Source organism: Tupaia chinensis, unplaced genomic scaffold (genome assembly GCF_000334495.1).
Source record: "Tupaia chinensis unplaced genomic scaffold, TupChi_1.0 Scaffold000527_1, whole genome shotgun sequence".
Classification (NCBI taxonomy): domain Eukaryota; kingdom Metazoa; phylum Chordata; class Mammalia; order Scandentia; family Tupaiidae; genus Tupaia; species Tupaia belangeri.
The window spans coordinates 5,026,073-5,051,392 of NW_006160040.1; the positions used below are offsets into that span (position 1 = coordinate 5,026,073).

At 42.7% G+C, this 25,320-nt stretch overlaps 1 protein-coding gene across 1 annotated transcript in view; it reads right to left on the reverse strand.

Annotated features, from left to right (window-relative positions):
* Positions 1 to 4,835: 4,835 nt before the first annotated feature.
* Positions 4,836 to 25,320, reverse strand: part of AK9 (adenylate kinase 9) — a 135,708-nt gene continuing 115,223 nt past the window's right edge. Inside the window, exons 33-41 of the mRNA XM_006156985.2 lie at positions 22,384 to 22,585; positions 19,360 to 19,503; positions 19,035 to 19,255; positions 12,790 to 12,986; positions 10,569 to 10,738; positions 9,754 to 9,852; positions 7,794 to 7,896; positions 5,782 to 5,896; positions 4,836 to 5,368 (exon numbers count right to left, since the gene is read on the reverse strand). Coding sequence (XP_006157047.1) covers positions 5,166 to 5,368; positions 5,782 to 5,896; positions 7,794 to 7,896; positions 9,754 to 9,852; positions 10,569 to 10,738; positions 12,790 to 12,986; positions 19,035 to 19,255; positions 19,360 to 19,503; positions 22,384 to 22,585 — 1,454 coding nt within the window. The 3' untranslated portion in view covers positions 4,836 to 5,165. The remainder of the gene's footprint in view (positions 5,369 to 5,781; positions 5,897 to 7,793; positions 7,897 to 9,753; positions 9,853 to 10,568; positions 10,739 to 12,789; positions 12,987 to 19,034; positions 19,256 to 19,359; positions 19,504 to 22,383; positions 22,586 to 25,320) is intronic.

The window sequence follows — 25,320 nt, forward strand, 5'->3', positions numbered from 1 at the left end:
GGGGGTCGGGCCCGCTGCTAGTCTCCCCCGCAGCCTGGAGAGCGCCGCCGCGCCAGGCCCCACCCGGCCCTATCTCCGCTCCGCGGGCCTCTAAGACTGCTCCCGGCCCTACGCTGCCTCTGCCGCCGCAACCAACCCGGAAGCGCGGCGCGGGGAGTCGCCAGTGCGCGGGCGCCGGAACACGTGGTCTGCGGGGGCGGGACCAGGGAGGGCGGGCCTTGCCGGGGCGGGGCGCGTGGAGAACTGCGCGCTGGCGCTCCCTGGGCGGGCCTGCCTGAATTGGTGTGGGAATGGCTTCGTAAGCCTGCAATGTGGGAAGTTTCCTATCGTGTTAGACCGTGGACTCACCGACACCTTTATCCATTTCGCTCTCCTTAAACGATACTTCCCGAATCTGGTATTAGGATCTCGAATGTGGGGACCAGCAGTTGGTGTAATGGCTATGTCGCTGGACTCCCATGTAGTTGACCGCGGTTCGAGTCTCCGACCTGGTGGCTTAAACTCATGCTGGGCGCATGTGTGTACGTGCCCAAGATCCCGAGAGGAGAATGGAGGAGAAGGGATTGCGACATGGCCATCCCCCTGGGGGGTGATTTCTCACTTTCTGTGTCTCTGTCTCTCTCTGTGGCGAGCTCACGCGCCCTATAACAAAAACCTCTCAAAAAAAAAGAAATAGTAAAAGATCTCGAATGTGTGAATGCATAAAATCGCTTTTCCCTTTGCCATCATCATCCAGTGCTGATGTATGAACGTTATTTATCTCCTAAAAGTTGTTCACATCCGCCTCTTCTCCCCACTTCCAAAGCCTTAGTCCAAGGGAGTGAAGAGCGCACTCTGACGGAGCTGGGTTCTGAGAAGTCTTGGGCAAGTTACTCCTTTTCCTCACCACCTTGGCTACCCCTCTCTGTATAAGGGAGACGTTAACACTAGTGCCAGCTTGGCGGGGTTGTTGTGGCATAAACGAGGTTAAGTATATGATGGACTTAAGTAAGTGCCTGGTTTAATTCATGTTTGCTGTTGTCAGGTTGTGATGCTCCCACTTCGTGCTTCCCCCTGGTAGCAAAAGAAGGAAGGACAAGGAAGCAAGAGGAGCACAAAGTTTATTGAAAGAGAAAATAGACATATTGCACAAACAGAAGGGCAGGGCAAAGGGAGGCAAGCAGGACCCAGGTGTATTGAAAGGTGAAGTTATGGTCCATAGACAGAGTGGATCAGTACAAAGGGTAATCTTTTCCCCCTGGGATCCCTTTTGTTGCCAAACTCAGGTTGGATTGCCCAAGCGCTACAAACCAAAGTGTGGGCACATGATGCGTTAAAGGAATGTACAGCTCTATTGTAATGCACAAAGCAAGAGCAGGGACAGCTCATAGTGAAACTACATGGTGGTCTCCCTTAGCTGTTCTCCATGTGAGGTTTTTTAATAAGTGTGTGTGTGTGTGTGTGTGTGTGTGTGTGTCCAAAGGACCCATGTGTTTGGCAGAGAAAGAGCCCAAGACAATGGGAGGAAAAGTGAGTAAATCACCCCCCACCCCCAGTAGGGATGATCATTTGGTAATCCTTTCTCCTCCATTCTTGTCCTGGCATCTTGGGCATGCACATGCACTCAGTGTGATTTTCAAGCCACCAGGTCCACAACTGGAACCTCCAATGTCCATGTGGGAGTCTAGAGCCTTAACCACCTAGTCACCTGCTGGCCCCTTTCATCATCTTTCTTCAATGACTTAAGAGTTTCTAACTTAGCTGCAGTGCTGTTTCATCCGATGCACAGGAGTGGGAGCTCTAAGTACAAATCAGATCCAGAAACTAGAGTCATTCCTTTGCTTAGACTCCATTGTGGAGGCTGGCAGGCAGCATGGGGATTAAGGCTCTGAACTCCTAGACGGCCAACTGCAGTTGAGTCCTGGACCTGGCAGCTTGCTTTCTCACTTACCTCTTTCTCTCTGGTCAAGTTAAAATAAATAAATAAACAAATTATATATATATACACACACACACATATATATATATATATATTAGACTCCAGGAGATGATCACGCCACAATCCCTTCTTCTCCATTATCAAGATTTTGGCACACACGCACATGTGCCCAGCATGAGTTTCAAGCCTCCAGGTCTGGGACTCAAACTGCAGTCAGACATGTGGGAATCCAGCAACACAACCATTATGCCATCTGCTGGTCCCAAATAATTCTCTCTTTTTTTTAATTTTTAAAGAATCCATTGTGGGGAACCAGCAGTTAGCATAATGGCTATGTCGCTGGACTCCCACGTAGTCAACTGTGGTTAGCGTCCCAGAACCGGTGACTTAAAACTCACGCCGGGCGCATGTGCGTATGTGCCCAGGATCCCGAGAGGAGAATGGAGGAGAAGGGATTGAGGCGTGACCATCCCCCCGGAGGGTGATTTCTCACTTTCTGTCTCTATGTCTCTCTCTGTTTGGCGAGCGCACGCGCCCTATAGCAAAAACCTCTCAAAAAAAAAAAAAAAGAATCCATTGTGGCTCCCACCTAACCTCTGGTCAAAGTCTATACTTCTTAATGTGGTCTACAAGCCCCACCCAAATCCTCTCCCCACCTACTTCCAACCATTTTTTTCAGCATTTTCTCTCAAATTATGCTTCACCAATACCCATTTCTTTGTAAACGCACAGAACAACATAGAAGGAAAAGCACTTGTAGAAACTGGAAGCCAGATCAGCCGTGCTGCCGCACACTCACCACCCAATCGCTTGTAATTTATTTTCCCCCACTTTCAGATCTCCAACATACCATCGATAGCCTTCATGACTTTTTAAACCAGTTTTCTTTTATGAGAGAGATAAGAGAAGGGAGAGAGACAGTGACAGGCATTTTTGACAGGGTCTTACTGTATTGTGACCCTTCTGCTAGGGACCTCCTGGTTAGCTAGGCTTACAGGGACTCTGGGTATGTTCAGGCTGCCCTGAGAATTCTCTGTGATTTGGAAAGTGCAGGTATAACCATCAGCCTGGCTCTTGGATTTGCACTAGTTTTTATCAAAAGTAATTCAAATGACACATGCCTCTCCCCTGAAGTCTCCCTTTCATACTAAATCCCTCTAAATCCCCTGATTTTGTGGGAGTCCAACTGGGATGGGAATAGGGGTATCTGCCTGACTTCTGTGTGCCAGTAGGAAGAACAGTCAATCCTGGACTTGACTGCTCCATTGTTCGTGCGCCCGCAAGAGCTGCAGTGAGGGAATCAGCAGTTAGCGTAATGGCTATGTCGCTGGACTCCCACGTAGTTGACCGTGGTTTGTGTCCTGGACCCGGTGGCTTAAAACTCACGCCAGGCGCATGTGCGTGCGTGCCCAAGATCCCGAGAGGAGAATGGAGGAGAAGGGATTGCAGCGTAGCCATCCCCCCTGGGGGGTGATTTCTCACTTTCTGTCTTTCTGTCTCTGTCTGTCTGGCAAACGCACGTGCCCTATAGCAAAAACCTCTCAAAAGAATTGCAGTGAAAAGGGTCCTCCTCAGATCTCAGCAGCTGGAGACGACTCAGTGCCCACAGCAGCCAGGGCCTCCTGCTCCCTCATTCAGGCTTTGCTCACCGGAGCACAAACTGAAGGAAGCCAAGGTTGGAAGGTCTTCCAGCATCTGCTACGCACAGCAGAGACTAGCTCTTTCTTTGGGGCAGCTTTGTTTAGGATCCATGTTGCCTTTTCTTGAAACTATTTTTTTTTTTTAAGTTTTTTTCCTTTACAGTGGACATACCTGCCAGGAAGAGATAGTGAGAGGGAAAGTGAGAAATCACCCCTCAGAGGGGATGACTGCGCTGTAGTCCCTTTTCCTCCTGGGATTTGGGGCACGCATGCACACACACCCGGTGTGAGTTTTAAGCCACCGGGTCCGGGACGCAAACAGCGGTTGACTATGTGGGAGTCCAGGGACATAGCCATTATGCTAACTGCTGGTCCCCAGAGGCAGATATCTTTGACAAGGTCTTATATGCAATCCTCTTGCCCCAAACCTTCTAATTAGCTAGGACTAGAGGTGCCCACCACCATGTCTAACCTGTTTAAAATGGAGGAGAAGGAATTGCAATGTAGCCATCTCTCTTTTTTTTTTTTGAGACTTTTTTTTTTTTTTTTTTTTTATGGCATTGGCCTTCACCATAAACAAACGCATATGGCATGTGCGCTCACCAGACAGACAGAGAGAGACAGAGAGACAGAAAGTGAGAAATCACCCCCCAGGGGGGATGGCCACGCTGCAATCCCTTCTCCTCCATTCTCCTCCTGGGATCTTGGGCATGCACGCACACGCTCCTGGCGTGAGTTTAAGCCGCCGGGTCCGGGACTTGAACCAGGGTCGACCATGTGGGAGTCCAGCGACATAGCCATTACACTAACTGCTGGTCCCAATGTAGCCATCTCTTGGGGGGTGATTTCTCACTTTCCCTGTCTCTCTCTCTGGTGAATGCAGGAACCAAACCTGAGCCACCCGTGTGGCCTCAGTCACCATACTATGGCTCCCTCTGGCCTGTGCCTCCACATCTGGACCTGGCATACTCATTGATAGAGTTCATATAAGACTTTCTAGATTCCATCCTTAAAACTCGACAAGATTTCTATGACAAAATAATATATAAAGCATGTTTTAGTGAATATTTAAGGAAAAGAAGTGGCCAGTTATTGCAAAATTTATTTATTTTGTTCAGAAAATTATAATGTCTCAGGTTCACAGAGTTTACAAATGATTCCATATGTAAAAAGTATAACTAATATTTGTTTTATTTACATCAGCATTAAATTTGTTTCTTGAAGCTTTCTAACATTTAATGAGCAATTTTCTTCAGGAAAGGTATATTTTTCTGCTGCAAATGTTAAAAAGAAAAACAAATGTACGATAGGAAACAAGTTACTTAAATTGTCTAAATGGAATTTTAAGTGGAATGTCTATTTTATTAAAGTAGGGAAGCTTCGGCAAAGAGCAATAAACTTTAAAGCTGTATTGAAACTTAGACTTACAGAAGAGCACTCCCTTTTAGCTGGCAGACCTTGGAGTCCCATTTGGAACTGCCAGTCCCTCTGTTATTCAGATGGACAAAGAACTTCGGAGGGCGCTCGATTTTCAATCTATTTCTCTGGATTTCCCTCTATCACTTTGTGAGAACTCTTGAGATTCAGGCTGCACTTACCTAATCAAATTAGCCATTAATAGGGTCTATATCTCTGAGTGAGAGAAAACTCTGTAACTTATAATCAAAATCAATGGCTCTAAACTGAGGTTCTTGGTATTTTCTGGTCATCTTGGCACCCAGGTATGTTATCAGTTCACATCTCTCCACAAACTGATCCATCTTCTTCTTATACTTTTTTCGTGTATATTCGGAACCTTTGGGATTAAATGCTGTGGAGAATGTCACAGAACTGTGAGTGTTTTCGGTTAGATTCACGATTCAAATGAGAGAAAGAACTGGGTATGAGATTAAGCTGGCTAGGGCTGAGAAGATACATCCTCAGTGAGATTGGAGATTATTCTATTGTAGGTCATAATTGCTTATATTTGCCTTTTTCTGTGGCATGAATTTTTGAGAGTTAGCTACAATACTCATAGTCCCTAGTTCTAAAAGTAGAATTTGGTTTTGATATTTTTGTTAAACTATTTACCCTGAATTGTATTCGCTACCAACTCTCTCTCTCTCTCTCTCTCTCTCTCTCTCTCTCAGCGAGTGACCGACACAGTTTAACAATTCTATTTAGGACACATACTAGAATTAATGTTAAGTTCGTCTGAGAAATATACCATTAACAAAGACGTACCTTTTAGATGCAATGCTATGTATAGCAGTGCAGACTTCCTTACGCTTAAGAAGGGGAATTTGGGCTTTAAGCATCCTGCTGCATTCATTGCTTTAATCAGAGAAGTGGCGATACCCTGCAGGCAGAGAACAATTTAAGTCAAGTCTTTTTTTTTTTTTTTTTTTTTTATGGGGGGTGAAGTAGAGATATTTTTGCTATAGAGAGAAACAGAGAGACAGAAAGCAAGAAATCACCCCCCAGAGGGTGGTCACACCACAATCCCTTCTTCTCCATCCTCCTCTCAGGATTTTGGCCATGAATACACACCAGACCAGCATGAGTTTAAGCCACTGGGCCCAGGACTCAAACCGTGGTTGATTACGTGTGAGTCCAGAGACATAACCATTGGGTGGTCTGTAAAGTTGTGACACATTTTTGCATAGAAAGACAGAAAAATGCATGACTTTCTCAACAACCTAATAAAGAGTCTTATTCCTTGGCTCAACCCAAACACGGTGGCTTGAAAATCATGCCAGGTGCATGTGCCTGCATGCCTCAAATCCCAAGAGGAAAATGGAGAAGAGATTGCAATGTGGTCATCCCTTCTGGAAAGTGATTTCTCATTTTGCCTGTCTCTCTCTCTCTCTCAGACTAGCGCACATGCCTTACTGCAAAAACAAAAACAAAAAACAAACAAAAAAAGTCTCCTAAGATTAGAGATGGGGTTTATAAAGATGATTAGATAACCACTCACAACATGAAAGAATCACAAATTAATATTTGATTTGGAAAAAAATTGGCTTAGTGCCAGCTGGGTGATAAATGCACACATGGGCTTCATTACACAATTGTACTTTGACACGTTTGACATTTTTTGTAATAGAATGTTTAAAAAGAAAGAAAAGGATAATGAGTTTTGAGTTGTCTTGGCCCATATCTGCTTCCATTCTCAGAACTAGCCAGATTGCCAAGGACCTTTGGCCACCTGATAAGGAATTCCAGGGTCCGCAGTTATCACAATTACCACAGTCATCACGGTTAAGATTCTGCAGCCCAGCACACAGCGATAACATGCAGCCTAATTTATGAGACTCAGCCTCTCCTGGTGAGCCTCAGCTGGCATTTGATGTGAAACCAGACCCAAGGCTAACCTTCTAAGGCAAGTTGGAAACAAAACAAAGTGGTAAGAATTTGTGACAGGGGCCCCAGGTGGCATGATGGTTAAGGTACTGGATTCCCACAGAGCTGGCTGCGTTGGAGTCCCAGACTGGATGGTTTAAAATTGCGTAGGTGTGTGTAGGTGCATACCCAAAATCCCAGGAAGGAATGAAGGAGAAGAGATTGCAGCATGACCATTCTCCTTGGGCAGAACGAGTTCTCACTTTCCCTCTCACTGTCTCTCTCTCTCTCTCTCCCTCCGGAGTACACAGGCTAAATAAATAAATAAAAGAATTTGTGACAAAGGTGTAAAATTGTGCTCTAGGTCTTTACTTTGTCAAAATGGGAGGTAGGGAAACTTTAAAAATAGCCGTTAGCTAATGATAAGTTTGACTATGTGTAAAGACAGTTATATTTAGATAGACAAAACATGACTAGAGTGGATAGCTTCCTCTGGATTTGGGGCAAAGTTTGAACTTCGTTGTTCTGTTGTCTCAGCACCGCAGCCCAACGCAAGTAGTGAAAGAAACCTCTTAGAGATGGGATCTGCACGTTTCAAATTACAAGGAAGTTTTACAGACACCGAAACCAAAAATAAGAAGCTAACTCCATATCTAAGTCAAAGGTAAATCATTGTATTATGATTTACTCTCTCTTCACCTGTAGATATTTAGGAATAAGTTATGGAACTAGCTATTAGCTATTTTCACACATTTATTACAATGACTGCCCATTAGCAAAACAGGCTGAGTGTAAATTTGCAACTTAAATTCTGCCTTGCATTTCATTGTTACCAAAATGAACATTACTTTTATAAAAAGATCATTGTTCTCTTCTAATGTATATCACAGGAAAAAATAATCATATCACAGTACCTGTTCCAGATATCCGGGCAAAGGCAGGCTCGTGAGAAATATTGGTTCCTTTAACGGGGGAAGTTTGTGTGGAAGCTTCTGATCCCAGTATTTCAGCGGTGACCTAGGAACACAGAGTTCACTGGAGGGATGCTCACAGACACGGTCATCGTGTGTGTGTATTGTAGACATGCAAGATACCATTAAAAGAGAAAGTTCAACTACTCGTTTTTCACCATTGGTGACATTTACATGAGCAGGAAGTTCATAGCCACCCACTTCAGCTGGGTCCCCAGCCCTCTAATGTAATCTCAGTTTTCCATATCAAACTTTCTTTATGTCCTAGAACTTCTAATTCTTTAAGTACCCGCTGCACCTGCTAGGCAGATGCCATGCTGTATGCAGAGAAGCCATCAGGTTGAACTTCCCTGTTCCAGAAGCAGAGCCACACATGGTACCTCTTATCTAGACCAGTCCCCACCACACTTTGGATCCCCCCTGAACCCTCTCTCTCAGTATCTGACTACAGCAATGTCACTCTCTTTTTTTCCTCTTATCTTTGGCATTTCTTTCTTTTTTTGGATCCTTCCCATGCATCTGCATTTAAGCAAGCTCATAATTCTCCCATAAAAGAAAAAGAAAACCTGCTTCTACTCCTTCAACCGTCTATCTCTTCCAGCAACTAACATCTCTTTTTAACATTGAAACTTCTTTGAACAATGAACTTCATAGTGATCCCAGCTACTGCCCTTCTATCTGTAGTTGTGATTGGATTCACGTGGTATTTTATTTTTAAATTCCAATTAGTCACTAATGTTTACAAATCAGAAAAATTTATAAAGGAATGTGGTTTCCAATGACTTGTGAAGAACAGAAATTTCCATCCGCTTGATCTCTAGGCATCTGCTGGCCAACCTCTCCCAGAGACTTTCTCCACATCCTGCCTCTCCTTTCACCTCTCCGTGGTTCTTCTCTTTCAGTTTTCCTTGTAGAATCTCTTGACACTTGTGTGTTGGTGCTTCTGATCCCAATGTTTCAGTGGAAAATTTTGCTTTGTTCCAAACCCACTGCTTCCCCCACATTACTCTTCATAGGTGAGCTCAAAATACTGCATTATTTTGGACAGGATTACTCTAACAGCCTTCCTGCCTCTGATCAACAGTCCAATGAGGTTTTGCTCCAGAGTAGATTTGATTATAACACTGACCTAACTTAAAACTAGGCACTGTACTTGTATTGTCTTTGGGTTCAAGCCCAGACAATCTGTGGTGGTTTTCCTTGACCTTCCACACTTTGCCTGCTCCCTACCTCCAGCCCCACCTTTTGCTCTTCTCTGTATCACATCCAGCCATGTTGAATTGTTCGCAGTTCAGTGATTCTCTGGGCCAGGTTTGTTTGTAGGTCCCTCTGCTGGGAAGAATGTCTTCCTTTCCCTTTATCCAGCCAATTCCCACTCCTCATTGAGGACTACCCCAACAGACAATTCAGCCAGACCTTTGGACTGTAGTTTCTCAGAACTCCAGGTATTTTCCCATCCTAAATTCCATCCCATTCTGTTGTTATCAGATACTGAAAGTCGATCTTACCCTGGACCTCAGGCAGGAAGCAATCCTTCTCTACCATCATATACACCACATGTATACATGTGCATGTGAGTGTGCGCACACACACACCTCCCTTTCCCAGTTCCCAGCATGTTGCATGGAACACAGGAGATATTCAATACATATCTGTGGAGTCAAGTGGTGGTACAATGGTAATGCAATGGGGCCCACATGGGAAAGGCCCTGAGTTCACATCCCAGGACCTCCCTGAGCACACTGGTATGTTTTCCATGTACCCGTGATCCAGACTGGTTGAGAGTGTGGGAATCATGGCATGAGGGCCCTGTTGGGGGCGCCTGTCTCTCTCTGGACTAAATAAATCTATAAATAACATTTAAAAATTCAATATATATTCATGACTTAGTGAATGATCTCACCTCAAAAACTTCTGGAGTTTTTGTTTACTTTCACAAATATATATTCGATCACGATATTCTACAGCATAGTTAATGCTACCAGGTACTAGGGCTTCATATCTGAAAGACAAAGCAAAACAAACCCTGTTAAATAATTAATATGCAGTATTTTAAATAAAACATCAAAATGTTTATTTATCTACCTATGCAACTCAAGGAAGAAACATTTTTCCAGTTAAGCAATAGTGACCTTATGAAGTTTGAAATGTTAAGATTGTTTTAGAAACCACTTATTCTGTTAAAAAAAATAATTATTTATTTGGGACCAGCAGATGGAATAATGGTTACATAGCTGGACTCCAATGTAGTCGACCACAGTTCGAGTTCCAGACCCGGTGGCTTAAAACTCACACCAGGCGCATGTGCATGTGTGTCCAAAACCCCAAAAGGATAATGGAAGAGAGGGGACTGCAGTGTGGATATCCACCCTGAGGGGGGTGATTTCTCATTTTCTGTGTCTCTGTCTGTGTCTGTCTCTCTGGTAAGCACACATGCCCAATAGCAAAAATTTCTCTAAAAAATTATTTATTTTAAATTATTTATTTAATTTCACTTATTTATTATTATTAACTTGCCATAGAGCGTGTGCATGCACCAGAGAGAGATGAAGGAAAAAGAGAGAGAAAGTGAGAAAGCAAGCTGTCAGGTCCAGGACTTGAATCGTGGCTGGCCCTGTGGGCGTCTAGTGCCTTAACCACCATGCCACCCACTGATCCCAGAAACCACTTATTCTGAGTATAGACTTTGCTGTGTATGCCAGGAGAGTGAGAACTTGCCTTTGTTTTCCATCCTGGTAGGTCACTGGACAGTAGCCCTGGAGCTCAGCACACTTGGGAAATCGACTCTTCAGCTCTGACAGCGTCAGCCTTTTGGGGATCATGTCAGCAGATGGGAGTGGATTAGGTGCTAAGGGAGGCACATACAATTCCGGGTTCTCCAAGAATTTCTATTAAAAAAGGATTGCAGTGGCAAGAGCATTTAAAACAGGAATATTCTCCTAATCAAACACCTATGGAGGCTCTTGTACTTCTTTCCCCATTTTCAGTAGCTGTGTGTGTTCTTCAAACTGTCTGAGAGCCTCTCCCTGTATTATAATTTCTCCTCAAATAGAAAGTTTTTTGTATGAGAGAGTCTTCAAAAAGTTTGCGGAAAATGTGTATTTTGAAAAAACTATGCACAGGTTTTAAAATATTTTGGAGAAGTTTTTGCTATAGGGCGTGTGCGCTCTCCAGAAAGACAGAGAGATGGAGAGAGAGAAAGCAAGAAATCACCCCCCAGGGGGGATGGCCACACCACAATTCCTTCTCCTCCATTCTCCTCTTGGGATCTTGGGCACGCACGCACACACACCTGGCATGAGTTCAAGCCACCAGGTCCAGGACTTGAACTGTGGTTGACTACATGGGAGTCCAGTGACATAGCCATTATGCCAACTGCTGGTCCCAATTTCAGAAATTTTTGCACTAAAGTAAACTTGTATTTTAATTCCATTTTCCATGAACATTTTGAAGTCCCTTCATAGTAATGCTCCCAAAGGATCATATCGAATGCATCTCTGAATCTCAGGCCTTTATTCATTCACTGCTACACACACATCCATTCCTACTAAGACAGTTGCTAAGCACTGGCCACGTGACAGGCACTGGAGAGTGCGAAGTCACCTTCTGGCCTGTCTTCCTGTCCTGCCAGTACCTTTCACCAGCGGGGTGCCCTTTGGCAGGTGAGTTAACTTCTCCAGCTTCAGTTACGAACTGTAAAAAGGAAGACTGAACCAGCTTCAAGACCTCTAATGTCACTTCTAGTTTTGAAATTCTGTGATTACCATTTAAATAAGCAGGATGAAATAAATGTCTCCTTTATAAAGAGATTAAAACATCCTAATTCGGACCAGCAGTTAGTGTAATGGCTATGTTGCTGGACTCCCACGTAGTCAACCGCGGTTCAAGTCCTGGACCCGGTGGCTTAAACTCACGCCGGGCGCGTGTGCGTGCATGCCCAAGATACCGAGAGGAGAAGGGATTGCGGCGTGGCCATCCCTCCTGGGGGGTGATTTCTCACTTTCTGTCTGTTTCTCTCTGTCTTTCTGGTGAGCGCACGTGCCCTATAGCAAAAACCTCTCAAAAAAAAAAATAAAAAATCCTAATTCTTGGGATCAGTAGCTGGCGTAATGGCTATGTCGTTGGACTCCCACGTAGTCAACCGCGGTTCAAGTCCTGGACCCGGTGGCTTAAACTCACGCCGGGCGCGTGTGCGTGCATGCCCAAGATACCGAGAGGAGAAGGGATTGCGGTGTGGCCTTCCCCTCTGGAGGGAGTTGATTTCTTGTTTTCTGTCTTTCTGTCTGTCTCTGTCTTTCTGGCTAGTGTACATGCCCTATAGCAAAAACCTCTCCAAAAAAAAATCCTGATTCTCACAGGAAAAGACACTGTTCAGAGACATTGCATTCATTTTCATTTTTGCTCTCAACTCCTGGCCTTTTTATGTCATCAAATGAAGGACATTATAATAACAGAACAAATATGCATTCTGTTCCATTAAACTGACATCCAAAGCATATGGGGAATTCTAGTGCTATAAGAAACAAAGCACAGAAGGAGACCTGTGTCAGCCTTTGTCTCCTTTCTATTGACTTTGACCTCCCTGCTTAGCCCCAGGGACTGACTCTCCCAATACCGGCCTGTGGCTGTACCTTTGGTGCTCAGAGCCCAGCCAGGCGCACTGCTGGCTCCCTGGCCTGCTGCCTACTGTGCTGACCCAGGCCGCAGCCCAGCCCTGATGCTAGACTACTGCTTTGTTTCAGAATATGTCCTGGGATGCAGTCTTAAGACTGACCTCTGAGTTGCCTCGCTGGCTCTTGAGCCATGGATTCCAATAATGGGTTTCCTAGTCCCAAGTTTCTGGGTGTCCTCAGCCACACCCACCCCTTCGTACATGTTCAATTACATTTTAAGGCATTTTCTTTCCTTAGTAAATATTTGCAGTTAGCTGAACACTTACGTTCAGTTTTTCTTGAGAATACATTTTGTAATAGTGTCCCCTGAACTCTGCTGCAAATTCCAAGGAGTCAGTTCCAGAGCAATCAAATAATTCATTGGTTTCTGCCAGGCTCACAGGGCAGTACTGTCCAAATTCTCCCAGGCGAGAAATCAGCTCTTGAGGCGTGATACATAGCATGTCAATGCGGGCGGCCTTTCCTATTAGTTACATATTAATGAGCATTATATGCACATTTTTTTCATAGAAAACACAATGATTTTAAAAATAAAAATAATTTCAATTACACGGCACTATACAAATACATTTGCCAAACAATACAGTAGAAGTAAGTGTTACCATTCATATCTCTGTTCTCTCAGTCCGATGTCCCCCCTGAGAAGTAATCACTGTTAGTTTTGTAGCTTTTTTCAGTCTTTAAAAACAATTAATTAATCAATTAATATTCTTATTTTAATTTGCTATAGGGATCATGTGCTTACCAGAGAGAGACAGAGAGAGAGAGAGAGAGAAAGTGAGAAGGTAAGCTGCCAGGAACAGGACTTGAAATGCAGTCAGCCATGTGGGAGTCCAGGGCATTAACCACCAAGCCACCTGCTGGCCCTTCAGTCTTTATTGGCATACCTACCTTCTTTTTCTGAATAGTATGCTTATGCCCCTATACTATAAACATTCTACAGATTGTTCTTATCAGTTAGTTATGGTTTTTGACATCTGTCCATATCAGTTTATATGATTCACCTAATTCTTTTGAATTGATACATAGTATTCTACAGTATAAATATACATTTAGTTTACTTAATCACTTATTTATTGATAAATGTTGTGGTTGTCTTAGTTCTTAACTATTATACACACACACACTTTATAAATATTTATATATACACACAATTTATATATGTGTATGACTGGGTATGTACATATACTATGAGGACATGTATCCATATATACACTTAGACATATATACATACCCATTCACACACACACATATATAAATTTTCCATGTATTTCAAAAGTCTCTATGGAGTGGATTACAGATTTTCAGAAGTGCAAATACTTTGTTGACATGATGTTACTGACCCAAAACTTCCCTGTGCCTAGATGCTACCCGAGAGAAGGGAAAACACATTTATCTAAAGGTGACTGGTTTTACCCTAAAGAGTTTATTTTTTAAAAATAGAGCCAAGGTTTCTTTTCTTTTCTTCTTTTTTTTTTTTGGAGAGGTTTATGCTATAGGGCGCGTGCGCTCACCAGAAAGACAGAATCATCCCCCGGAGGGATGGCCACACTGCAATCCCTTCTCCTCCATTCTCCTCTCAGGATCTCGGTCACACACACACACACACACACACACACACACACACGACCCAAAACTTCCCTGTGCCTAGATGCTACCCGAGAGAAGGGAAAACACATTTATCTAAAGGTGACTGGTTTTACCCTAAAGAGTTTATTTTTTAAAAATAGAGCCAAGGTTTCTTTTCTTTTCTTCTTTTTTTTTTTTGGAGAGGTTTATGCTATAGGGCGCGTGCGCTCACCAGAAAGACAGAATCATCCCCCGGAGGGATGGCCACACTGCAATCCCTTCTCCTCCATTCTCCTCTCAGGATCTCGGTCACACACACACACACACACACACACACACACACGGGCACGTGTGCCCAGTGTGAGCTTAAGCCACTGGGTCTGGGACTTGAACCACAGTCGACTACATGGGAGTCCAGTGATGTAGCCATTACACTATCTGCTGGTCCCAAGAGCCAAAGTTTCTTTACTGGACAAGTTTAAGAGTTTTTTCCCCCTAATACTCTGCTACGATTGGGACCCCAAAGCAATAGGATATTTTATAGAAAATAAAATTACTGCTTAACATGTTCTAATTATAATGAATAAATTTTGATCTTTGATCTCAAGATGTTAATGGCCCTTTAACCAGAGAAAAGTTGAAACTTTTTTTTCCCTGAATTATGCCTACTAAAGCTATAAAACTATGAAGCATACACAAATCATAGTTTGACTTGTTTGTTAGCTCATCGAGATGAACTATTACAGATCTACAATCCTTTATTTAAAACCCTCATGACTGCATATATTGGATAATTCAGAATATTTTAGATTTTATTAATATATCACATGCTTGCAGGGTCTGGGGTAACTCTTCATAACCTATAGCATTAGGTTTTTCCAACCAGGCCAGTCATGGTGGTACAAGTGGGAGGCACTGCTCTGTGTGACTGAGACTGCATGGGGGACCCAGGTTCAGTTCCTGGCCCAGCCTGAATAGACCAGGTGTGCTGGCGCATGCCTGTAGTCCTAGTTAACCAGGAGGCGGCCGTGGAAGGATCTTGACATGGAAGGATCCTATCCAGGAGCGATCTCTCTCTTCTTTCTTTCACTTTTTCTCTCAAAAACCATTTCTTTTCTTTGTAAAATGACTTTTCCGTGTTAACTGGGGCACATAAAGACTATAAATAGCCACATGTCAGCTCACATTAGGTTTGCCTGCAAATAACTTGAGAATAAACTTGAGGTTTTGAGAGTCTGGGGATTTTTGGAGTCACAGGCTAGGGATGTGAACCCGTGTCATGTCACATTATTGACTCACTGATATGCCTGCCTTTACGTGGGAGGAGTTTGTGGGGGTCCAGGTGAGGAGGTCCTCTGATCCTAACCACTAATCCCATCGCCCAAAAAAGCCAGACCTAATTCTTCTTGTTTTGTTTTGATAAATTGTAAATGTATTATTATACATTTAATTGCGATACATCCTTTAGCTTGTAAAGAGAATTTACTCAACACAAAATACACCTCAGACCAGTCCAGTTGAGACTATTATACACGTTTTCATCAACTGGTAATAAACCATTTCCGTGTCCCACAAATGTCTCACCTCTCCACTTTTTTTTCTCCCTAATTTCCTTCCCTTTACTCTTGTCAGACCTAATTCTGACAAGGAGATGGTTGGGAAAGCCATGCCCAAAGAGGGGTCTGTCATGCAATCCTCCACAATTCTGCTCTTTTAAGCAGGAAGTTGGGTAGAGGGAAGGGACATGCATGAGACAAAGGGGTCTGTAACAACGACGGGCACTTCAAGCCTTAACTTTTGGTTGTCATCCTCCATTCACCTCCTAAAAGCAAAGAATCATCGGTGTGGTGGTGGCACTATTCCCACAAGGGCTCCGGGAGGTAAGCGGATGGAGTGAAATGTTTTCCAAAGGGCAATATCTAAGCTCAGTAGTTAGCAAAGGTCAATTGGAAACTCTGACTCTACTTCTCAGTCCCACTAGAAAGGACACCAGGTGTGAACCCTGGCCATATCATTGGGTTCCCGTCTTCCCTGAAGAGTTCAGTGTTGGCTAGACAGAATCTCCCGAATGTCTTTGTGCTTTCACAGAATTAAGAGAAGTTTTTCCAGGGCAGCTTTCCTTGCCAAAGCAAAAGGATTTTGAAAGTTGCCAAATCTCATCACATAAAGTTCCTCAAAAAAATTTTTTTGTTAAATTTTATTTATTTATCTATTTATTCATTCTGATTTTTCTAAGCCACTAGGTCTGGGACTCAACCACGTTCAGTCATGTGGGAATCCAGCACCTTAACCACCACACCACCTGGTGCACTCCCATTTTTAATTTTTTTATTTTTTGCCATAGGGCATGTGTGCTTGCGGGAGAGAGACAGAGAGGGAAGGTGAGACTGTGGTGTGACCAGGCCCTGTTGGGGGGGTACTTTCTCTCTTTTTAACTCTCTCTCTCTCTCGTGCACACACATGCAGTTTGGCATTAAAAATAAAAACGAACAAACAAACCCCTTCGATTTTCCATTGCCTTACACCGTTGCCTTCATGCCTTGTAATTCTCATGTGAAAATAAATTCCCAGTCTGTACACAAACTGGAACTAGAGATACTGTTTATGTCCAGATAATGAAGCAAATCAGGATAGAATTTTACAGTTGTTACCAAAACCCTCACTGCATTTTTCCTTGTACAAGATTCTCTTGGTCACAGCACTCCCACCTATCTTATATCTTCTCTGTACTTCCCAAAGTTAAACGAAATCATTAGTCACATTTCTGTGAGATCCTTACAGATAACTTCATTGGAGTCATCACTCTTTTTAGAGATGTCTAATGTACATAAGTGTTCTTCGATTTTGTGCATTTTTTTCAGAGAGATTTTTGCTATAGGGTGCATGGGGTCACTGGAGAGACAGAGACAGACAGGGAGACAGAAATCGAGAAATCACCCTCCAGGTGAATGGCCACACTGCAATCCCATCTACTCCATTCTCCACTCAGGATTTTGGGCATGCATTCATACACACCCGGTGTGAGTTTTAAGTGGCCAGGTCTGGGGTGTGAACTGCAGTTGACTACGTAGGAGTCCAGCAATGTAACTGCTACACCATTGCTGGTCTTAGTATTTTGTGCATTTTTGGAGAAAAGTTAAAAACTGTTTAATAGTAATATATAATCAAACATTTTCTTCCATAGATTCCAAATATAAGTAAAAGACATTTTAATGTTCTAGTTTTTTAAAAATAGACCTGGCATTTGATAGAAAGTGGACAAATAGGGACGATCTAATGCTAAGTAAAGTAAGCCAGAATATGAAAGAGAAACAGTGTATGTTTCCTCTTAAATATACCACATGTCTGCACTCCACGGCAGAAACCGCAAGATTGGCAGGTATAAAAACATGGAGAGCAGCTGTGGACACTAGAGATCGTGTGAGAGGGCGAGGGACAAGGGGGCCAGGAGGGAGGAGACCCAGGGGGAGAAAAGAAAAAGAAAAACCATAGTGTATGCTGTAAATACGTACAATGATTAAATGTAAATAAATCATAAGAAAAACTAGAGTCAACATTTATATCATATTATAATGACTGTAACTTGTAAAAATAATTTTAATTCCAGATTTCTAAATAAAATTTCTCCAAGTGTTGGGCCAGCAGGTGGTGTGGTGGTTTTAGAGTGCTGGATTCCCACGTAATCTACTGCAGTTTGAGTTCCAGACCTAGTGGCTTGAAAATCACAACAAATAAATAGATAAATAAATACATAAATGCTTAAAAATAAAGGGAATGATACTTAAAAAAATTATTTTTCTGGGGGCCAGCCTGTGGCATGGTGGTTGAGGGTGCTGGACTCCCACATGGCTGACCACGGTTCAAGTCCAGGACCTGCAAGCTTGCTTTCTCGCTGTCTCTCTCTTTCTCTGTCCCTCTCTGATCAAATTAAAATAAATAAATAAATAAAATTAAAAAATGTTTTTCCAAGTGTCACTCTACAGACCACTGCTCTCTTACAATTACTCCAAGCATTCTTGAAAATATATTCTTATGTAAAATTCCAAACATTATAGGCCTGCAGGTGGTGTAAGGTTAAAATAAATGCTGGATCTCACGTGGCCAACTGCCCAGTTTGAGTTCCAAACCTGGCAGCTTGAAAATCTTGTTGGGCATGTGGGCATGCATGCCCCAAATCCTATGGAGATGGGAGGAGAAAGGACTGTGGCATGACCATCCCCTCTAAGGTTTGATTTCTCATTCCTCCCCACCTGCCCCCCAGCCCCAGGGTGAGTGTATGTACCCAATAGCAAAACTTAAAAAAAAAAAATTCAAACAGTATAAAAGCTTTTACTGAAAAACTGTGCATTATTTTTATGTCCGAGGTTCACACAGCATTCAATAAATGACAGCTTGAGTAGGGACAGTCATTAATAAGAACTAACATACATGCCTACATGTCTTAGTGTGTGTGTGCTGCTGTAAGAAAATATCTAGACTGGATCATTTCTAAATACTGTCAAAAATTTATTGCTCATGGTTCTGGAGGCTGAGAAGTCTAAGATCAAGGTGGCAGCAGATTTGGAATATGCTGAGGGCTTGTCCCTCCTATGCGGTATTTTCTTGCTGCATCCTCACATGGCGGAGAGGCAAACGGGCTCCTTAAAGCTTCTCTTATGAGGGAACTAATCCCTTTTGCGAGAACAGAACTCGCATGATTAATCATCTCCCAAAGATCCTGCTTCATAATACCGTCGCATTGGGCATTTGGTTTCAACATTTGAATTTTGGAATGGGGGCACATACATTCAGACCACAGCACTGAAAGAACGGGATAGTCCATATACCTACTATATTGATAATAATAGGACAAATGTTCCAGTGGAATGAATGATGGTAACATGAGCCAGGCTTGTTTAGAATATAAATTCCTATTTTACTCTACTTTAAAATGTTTTCTTACCTGCTTTTATTCTTTCCAGGTATGTCTGCATATATTTATTTATCATTTGAATGTTCTTCATGACTTCATTCCAGACCCACCATTTGCTGTGAAATCCATCAATCACATACCAGTTCTGATGCTGTTCTTGATAATATTTCCTAATATCGCCAATATTTTTGTGATACTTTGCATTCTTGACAGCTACAATCTGTGCACTATTGTGCAATGGGTAAGGCAAACTATAGAGAAACAGAGAAGGGATGGAAAAGGCTGTTAAAACATGGTGATATTCCTCTGTGATTGAAGTTGGTTCTTTTATCACTGTTTTCATCATGTACTTTACCTTTGTTCACTTTTTTCCAGAAGCAATCTTTTGAAAGTCTCTTTGGAAGGCACATCCAACTCAAAGATGATCATGGGAATGATTGATCTGGCTTCCAAGAGATTCATTTGAAGAGTTGTTACAGGATATCCATCGATGACAACACTAATACGAAATATATAAAATGTAAAAATGTCACATTTCTTTTCTCTCAAACTTCCTTTTTTTTTTCTTTTGCCGAAGTCACCAGAGACAGAGACACAGAGAGATAGAGGGGAAAGTGAGAGAGCACTGCTCAGGGGGATGGCCATGCCACAGTCTCTTCTCCTCCACTCTCCTTTCAGGATTTTGGGCATGCATGCACATGTGCCTGGCATGTCTTCAAACTTCCGGATTTGGGACCCAAACCACAGTCGGCCATAACCACCACCCCCCTTCTGTCTTTTTAAGGACAATCACATACTTTTTCTTATGTATCTTGATTTATCTTCTGTAAACTTCACCCTTTCATCTCTACTTGTTTAACCTCAGTAAGCCCAAGACCTACGAGGTGAGTATACTTGCAAATACAATTTGGGAGAGAGCCTTGAATTGCTAAGCATGTAGGTTTTGGCAGAATTCGAGAGAGATCATATATTGGTTTGACTAATGTGTTCAATTGGTGTTATTAACTGAAGTATGAAACAATAGAAAGAATATAGGTTTTAGAGGCAGATTGAACTATTGAAACCTGGTCTGAACACGTTGATGTTCAGTTTTTCTGAGAAATGATATTTAACCCTTAGACTGCCTTAAAGATTGAAGATCAGGTATGTAAAGCATCTAGAATAGGGCTTGGCCCTTATCAGATGCTTACTAAATAGTATCTCAGTAAGAGACTAAGAAAATATAGTGAAATTGTGTTCTAAGTTTGCTTTTGTAGTAAGTATTCTGTGAGGAGGCCAGGGGGTGCTGAAGGGGAGATGGAGAGTTGGTGAGAGGAGCCCATGATATGTGGGCAGAATCATCCCATCAGGACTCTCATGTATGCCTCTGAGCAGAAATGATGAGCAGAATGTAAGTGAATCTAATTTGAGATAATGAGACTGTTAGCATCAAACTGACAGAGGGAATAAAGACTACTCATAAATTCTGGGAGGAGTGGCCCCAGAAGTAAGGGAACTCACTTAGGTGTGAGGAAGCTGGGCACACTGACCTGTGGTCATTAGTAAGGGTTTGTTTGGCATAAGGATGCCCTCCCTCAGTGCTCTCCAGCTAACTTTTAGAGACTGTTTGAAGTTCCACGGCACAGATGATTATTTTGGGTTGTTGGAAAAGTCATGACGTATTTTTTTTTCTGTTTTTCAAAGGTAATTTATTTATATAAAGGACAAAGATCAATCAATGATATATTGCCCGTTTTGTCTAATAACCTTTTGCCATCTTTCAGTGAGCTTCATAATTCCTCATTCACAGAAGAATCAGTTATCGGTGAAAAATTGAACAAGGTACTAATTTACAGCCTCATCTGAACTGAAGGTTATGCCACATAAGGAGTTTCAAAGAAAGCAAAACAAGTGGAAGTCTGACAGCGGAAAGTCAGGCAAATACAGTGTCTGTGGCAACACATTCAACCCAAGTTCCAATAATTTTTGGTGGATGGTCAAACTTGTGAGTGGTCTCGCGTTGTCGTGATGGAACACAACTATATGATCAACGAGCTCTGGATGTTTCTGGATGATGGATTCATCCACACTGTCCAACTGCCAAAAGTATACATTTGAATTGATTGCTTGATTCCTTGGTAGGAGCTTGAAAAACATGACACCTTTAAAATCCCACCACACTGACAGCATACTCTTCCTCTGATGAACATGCTTTCGGTGTCGTTTGAGGTGAATGATCACGTCGGCACCAAGACCGTTTGTGCACCACATTGTTATAAACAATCCACTTCTCATCACTAGTTATCAGTCACTTCAAAAAAAGGATCATTTCCTCATGTTCAATGAGTATACCGCAGCTGTTTATGTGCACGGTCAAATGCACGGCTACCTGTGCAGGGAGCTGAGCCAGAGAGCCCATCTGCATTGGACCAGCACCATCTGGGGGACAGGGAGGCTGCTCCTCCATTACCCCATGGGCAGCGAGAAGCACTACTGGCATCATGTGGCCTCTTCTGTGAACTGTGTAGGCCTGGAGGCTTTTGGACTACTCAAGTTGCTGCAGGGAGTGAAGTGAAGTGCCTGCTACTCTGGCATGTGAGTATTCAAACCAAGTTTTAGCTTGACAGGAAAATCTAAATATGCAACTATGCAGGTGCTCAATATTTGAGTAATAGACTTTGTCTTGAAAAAAAAAAAAAAACCCCACATTTATTATCATAAACACAATACTTAGAAACGTTTTTTCCTGTCATGCCAGCAGGTGGCATGGAGGTTAAGGTGCACATTGCCGACAGCAGTTTGAGTCTCAGACATGGTAGCTTGAAAGTTACGCCGGATGCATGTACAAGAGTGCCCCAAATCCCAAGAAGAGACTGGAGGAGAAAGGGGTTGTGGTGTGGCCATCTCCCCTGGAAACGAATTTTTTCACTTTCTCTTTTTCTCTGTCTCTCCAGGGAGTGCACGCCCCTATGGCAAAATAAAAACATCCTTTTTTCTTTATTCACTCTATAGTGCATACCACATTGTTGGGCATGTGTACGCACGAGAAAAAAAGAGAGAGAGAGAGAAAGAGAGAGAGAGAGAGAGAGCGCCCTCCACAGGGTGTGGTTATACCCTGATCCCCTTCCTCAATCCCTCCAGCCTATAGGATCTTCAGTACTCATGCATGTGTCCGGCATGTTTTGGGTTGACCTGGCTGAGGATTTGAACCATGGTCCCTTAAGAGATCTGACTTCTCTTGAGTACTGCATTACTACTGTGCCACAGAGCTGACCCAGCAGATTGCTTTCTTTGCAAGAGCTTTAAACCCTTTTTAGGATAAGCATTTTAAATCACTAGTGAGTAGCTTCTTGGAAGATTTAATCCCCCTCTCCCCGCTCCTGGTACCCCCCTCACTTACCCTGCAGTACTGCATGCACTTTCCATCAGAGAAAGTTCTAAGGCTTGGATAGCCAGTTCATTAGGTGCTGTCATTCCTTTATGAAGATGCCAGTTCAGCATAAGTGCCAGCTCTGTCTCTGGGTGGTTGTTTAATACGGAACGCAAAGCGTCTCCTATTGATAAACGCTTCAGGCCATACTCGCTTGCAATTTTTCTGGCAACTGAAAAATATAAAACTTTAAGCACATCTCTCATTTCATAAATTTACCAGTTAACCTTAGTTTCCGATTCTGGTTAATGACAGCAACAGCCAGCTAGTTTTCACATTTCCTTAAAGGAACTTCAAAAATTAAGATTGCTACATTTTATTGAAGTAATAACTGTCAAAGATCAGTCATTGGTAGTGCTTCAGGTATGTGGCTGATGGTACAAAAATGAGCTAGCTCTTCTTTTTTTTAATAAACAAAGCCAATGTCAGGCGTGGTGGCGCCCGCCCTATGGCAATAAACAAAGCCAATGTTTAAGTGTTTTTCTTCCTTTTTATTTAACATTTTTATTTGTTTTTGTTATTGTTATTTTTTAATTTAACCAGAGAGAGACAGAGAAAGGTAAAGTGAGAAAGCAAGGTACCAGGTCCAGGGACCTGTGGCTGACCATGTGGGAGTCCAGTACTTTAACCACTATACCACCTGCTGGCCCCTGATGTTTTTTCTTTTTTTCTTGTTTTTTTTTTTTTTTTTTTTTTTTTTTCTGTATGAGTAGCAAAATGTTTGTGCAAGCTTTGCAATGTGTTCTATATGTTTTCTTCCTTTTTCTTTCTTCCTTTCTCTCTCTCTTTCTTTCCTTTTTAAAGAGATTTTTGCCTTAGGGTGTGTGCTCTGACTGGAGAGAGAGAGAGAGACAGTGAGAGGGAAAGTGAGAAATCAGCCCCTTGGGGGACATGGGTGGGCTGCAATCCCTTCACCTCCATTCTCCTCCCAAGATCTTGAGCATACTCGCCCACGTTCCCCATGTGATTTTCAAGTCACTGGGCCTGGGACTTGAACCATTGTGGCTATGTGGGAATCCAGCGACATAACTGCCACAACATCTGCTGGCACCCCCATACATAGTCTTAATATTTAGTGTTTCATCCAAATAGTACCTGCTTTACTGGTTTGTACCCTTGCCCTCTCTGTTCATTTACGCACTCCAGGCTGCAATCAGGATGCATACCTTAGACAATTAGGACTCAGTCAATCCTCTAGGAGATAATTTTAAAAAATTATAATGGCACGTCTGACATTTTGAAAGTGATTTATAGCTGATAAGGTGATTTTTCCTCTGTGACCTTATTTGATATTTTCAGTTGTTCCATCAGATGTATGGATGAAATTCCAATTTGTTTGTTTGTTTGTTTGCAGAGGGTGCCTGTGATTGCCAGATTGAGGCAGAGAGAGAGCAAGAGGGAGAAAACATTCCCCAGTGGAGAGCAATCCTTTCTCCACCATTTCTCCACCTCGTTGAGATTCTGGGCATGCATGCACATGTGCCTGCTGTGTTTTTCAAACCACCAGAGCTGGGATTTGAACCATGCAGTCAGTCATGGGGATCCAGCTCTTTAACCATCAGGCTATAAGGCTGGCCCTGTAATTTTGTAGATGAGGAGAACTTAAGCCCACTAGGAAAGAAGGACTTGTCCAAGGTCACACAGAGGTGTGATTATTAGGTGTAGGGATGCTTGCCGTGGCCTGTCTGGAGACAGCAGTCAGTGAGCACAGGGAGAGAGCCTGTCTCACGCCTTCAGGAATGAGCATTAACAGACCAGGTACCACAGGCGGGACCACCTCCAAAGCAAGCCCTTGCAAGAGCCACAAGGCCCTTAATCTCAGCTTTGTCACAAATGCTGGAGCCAGACTTTGGTTTTGTTTTTTTTTTTAATTCTAATTATATTTAAACTTTCAAAATTAAACATCTTGTTTAAAAATTAATGTCTATTTCAGCGAAGAAATGAGAAATCAGATCATCCTGACTACATTTTTACCTTTTGCTCCAGATGTGGGATCTTATTTTGAATGCCAGTGTTTTACTGTCTTTGAGAAATACCATTATTTTTGTGAACATTTAGAATATAACTATAATGGGATCTTGTGCTGAAAAGTTTAAATGGGCAAAATCAACTTTCCATCAGAAGATCTGGAACACAAACTCTCGGGAACCAGCAGTTAGCGGAATGGCTATGTCGCTGGGCTCTCATGTAGTCAACTGCGGTTCGCGTCCCGGACCCGGTGGCTTAAAACTCACACCGAGCGCGTGTGCGTGTGTGCCCAAGATCCCAAGAGGAGAATGGAGGAGAAGGGATTGCGGCGTGACCATCCCCCCTGGGGGGTGATTTCTCGCTTTCTGTCTCTGTCTCTCTCTGTCTGTCTGGCGAGCACACGCGCCCTATAGTGAAAAAAAAAACCAAAACTCCCTTTATAATTCCTGTTGACAAATTAATATTTAACCTTGTCTCTCTCCTTCATTCTCTACTCAGTCAGTTATTACAACTTACTGTCTTCCTTTGAAATATATCCTATATCTCTCCTTTCTGTTCTACTCTCATTGGGGCCAAGCATTACTTATGATGTTATCATGTCATCTTGAACTACTACCACCAAAAAGCCTTGGGACTATTGGCCTATAGTCACACAAACACACACACACACACACACACACACACACAAAACTACAGTCCAAAAATTCAAACATTATGGAATATAGTTTATGAAATGCCTTTTCTAGCAATAATAATTGATTTTTACTTTTAAACTACTTTTTAAAGAATTATTTATTTAACTTTATTTACTACTATTATTATTTTTTTAATTTGCTACAGGGCCCATGTGCTCACAAGGGACAGACAGAGAAGGAGAGAGAGAGGGAAAGTGAGAAAACAAGCCTCCAGGTCTGAGACTTGAACCATCGTCAGTCATAT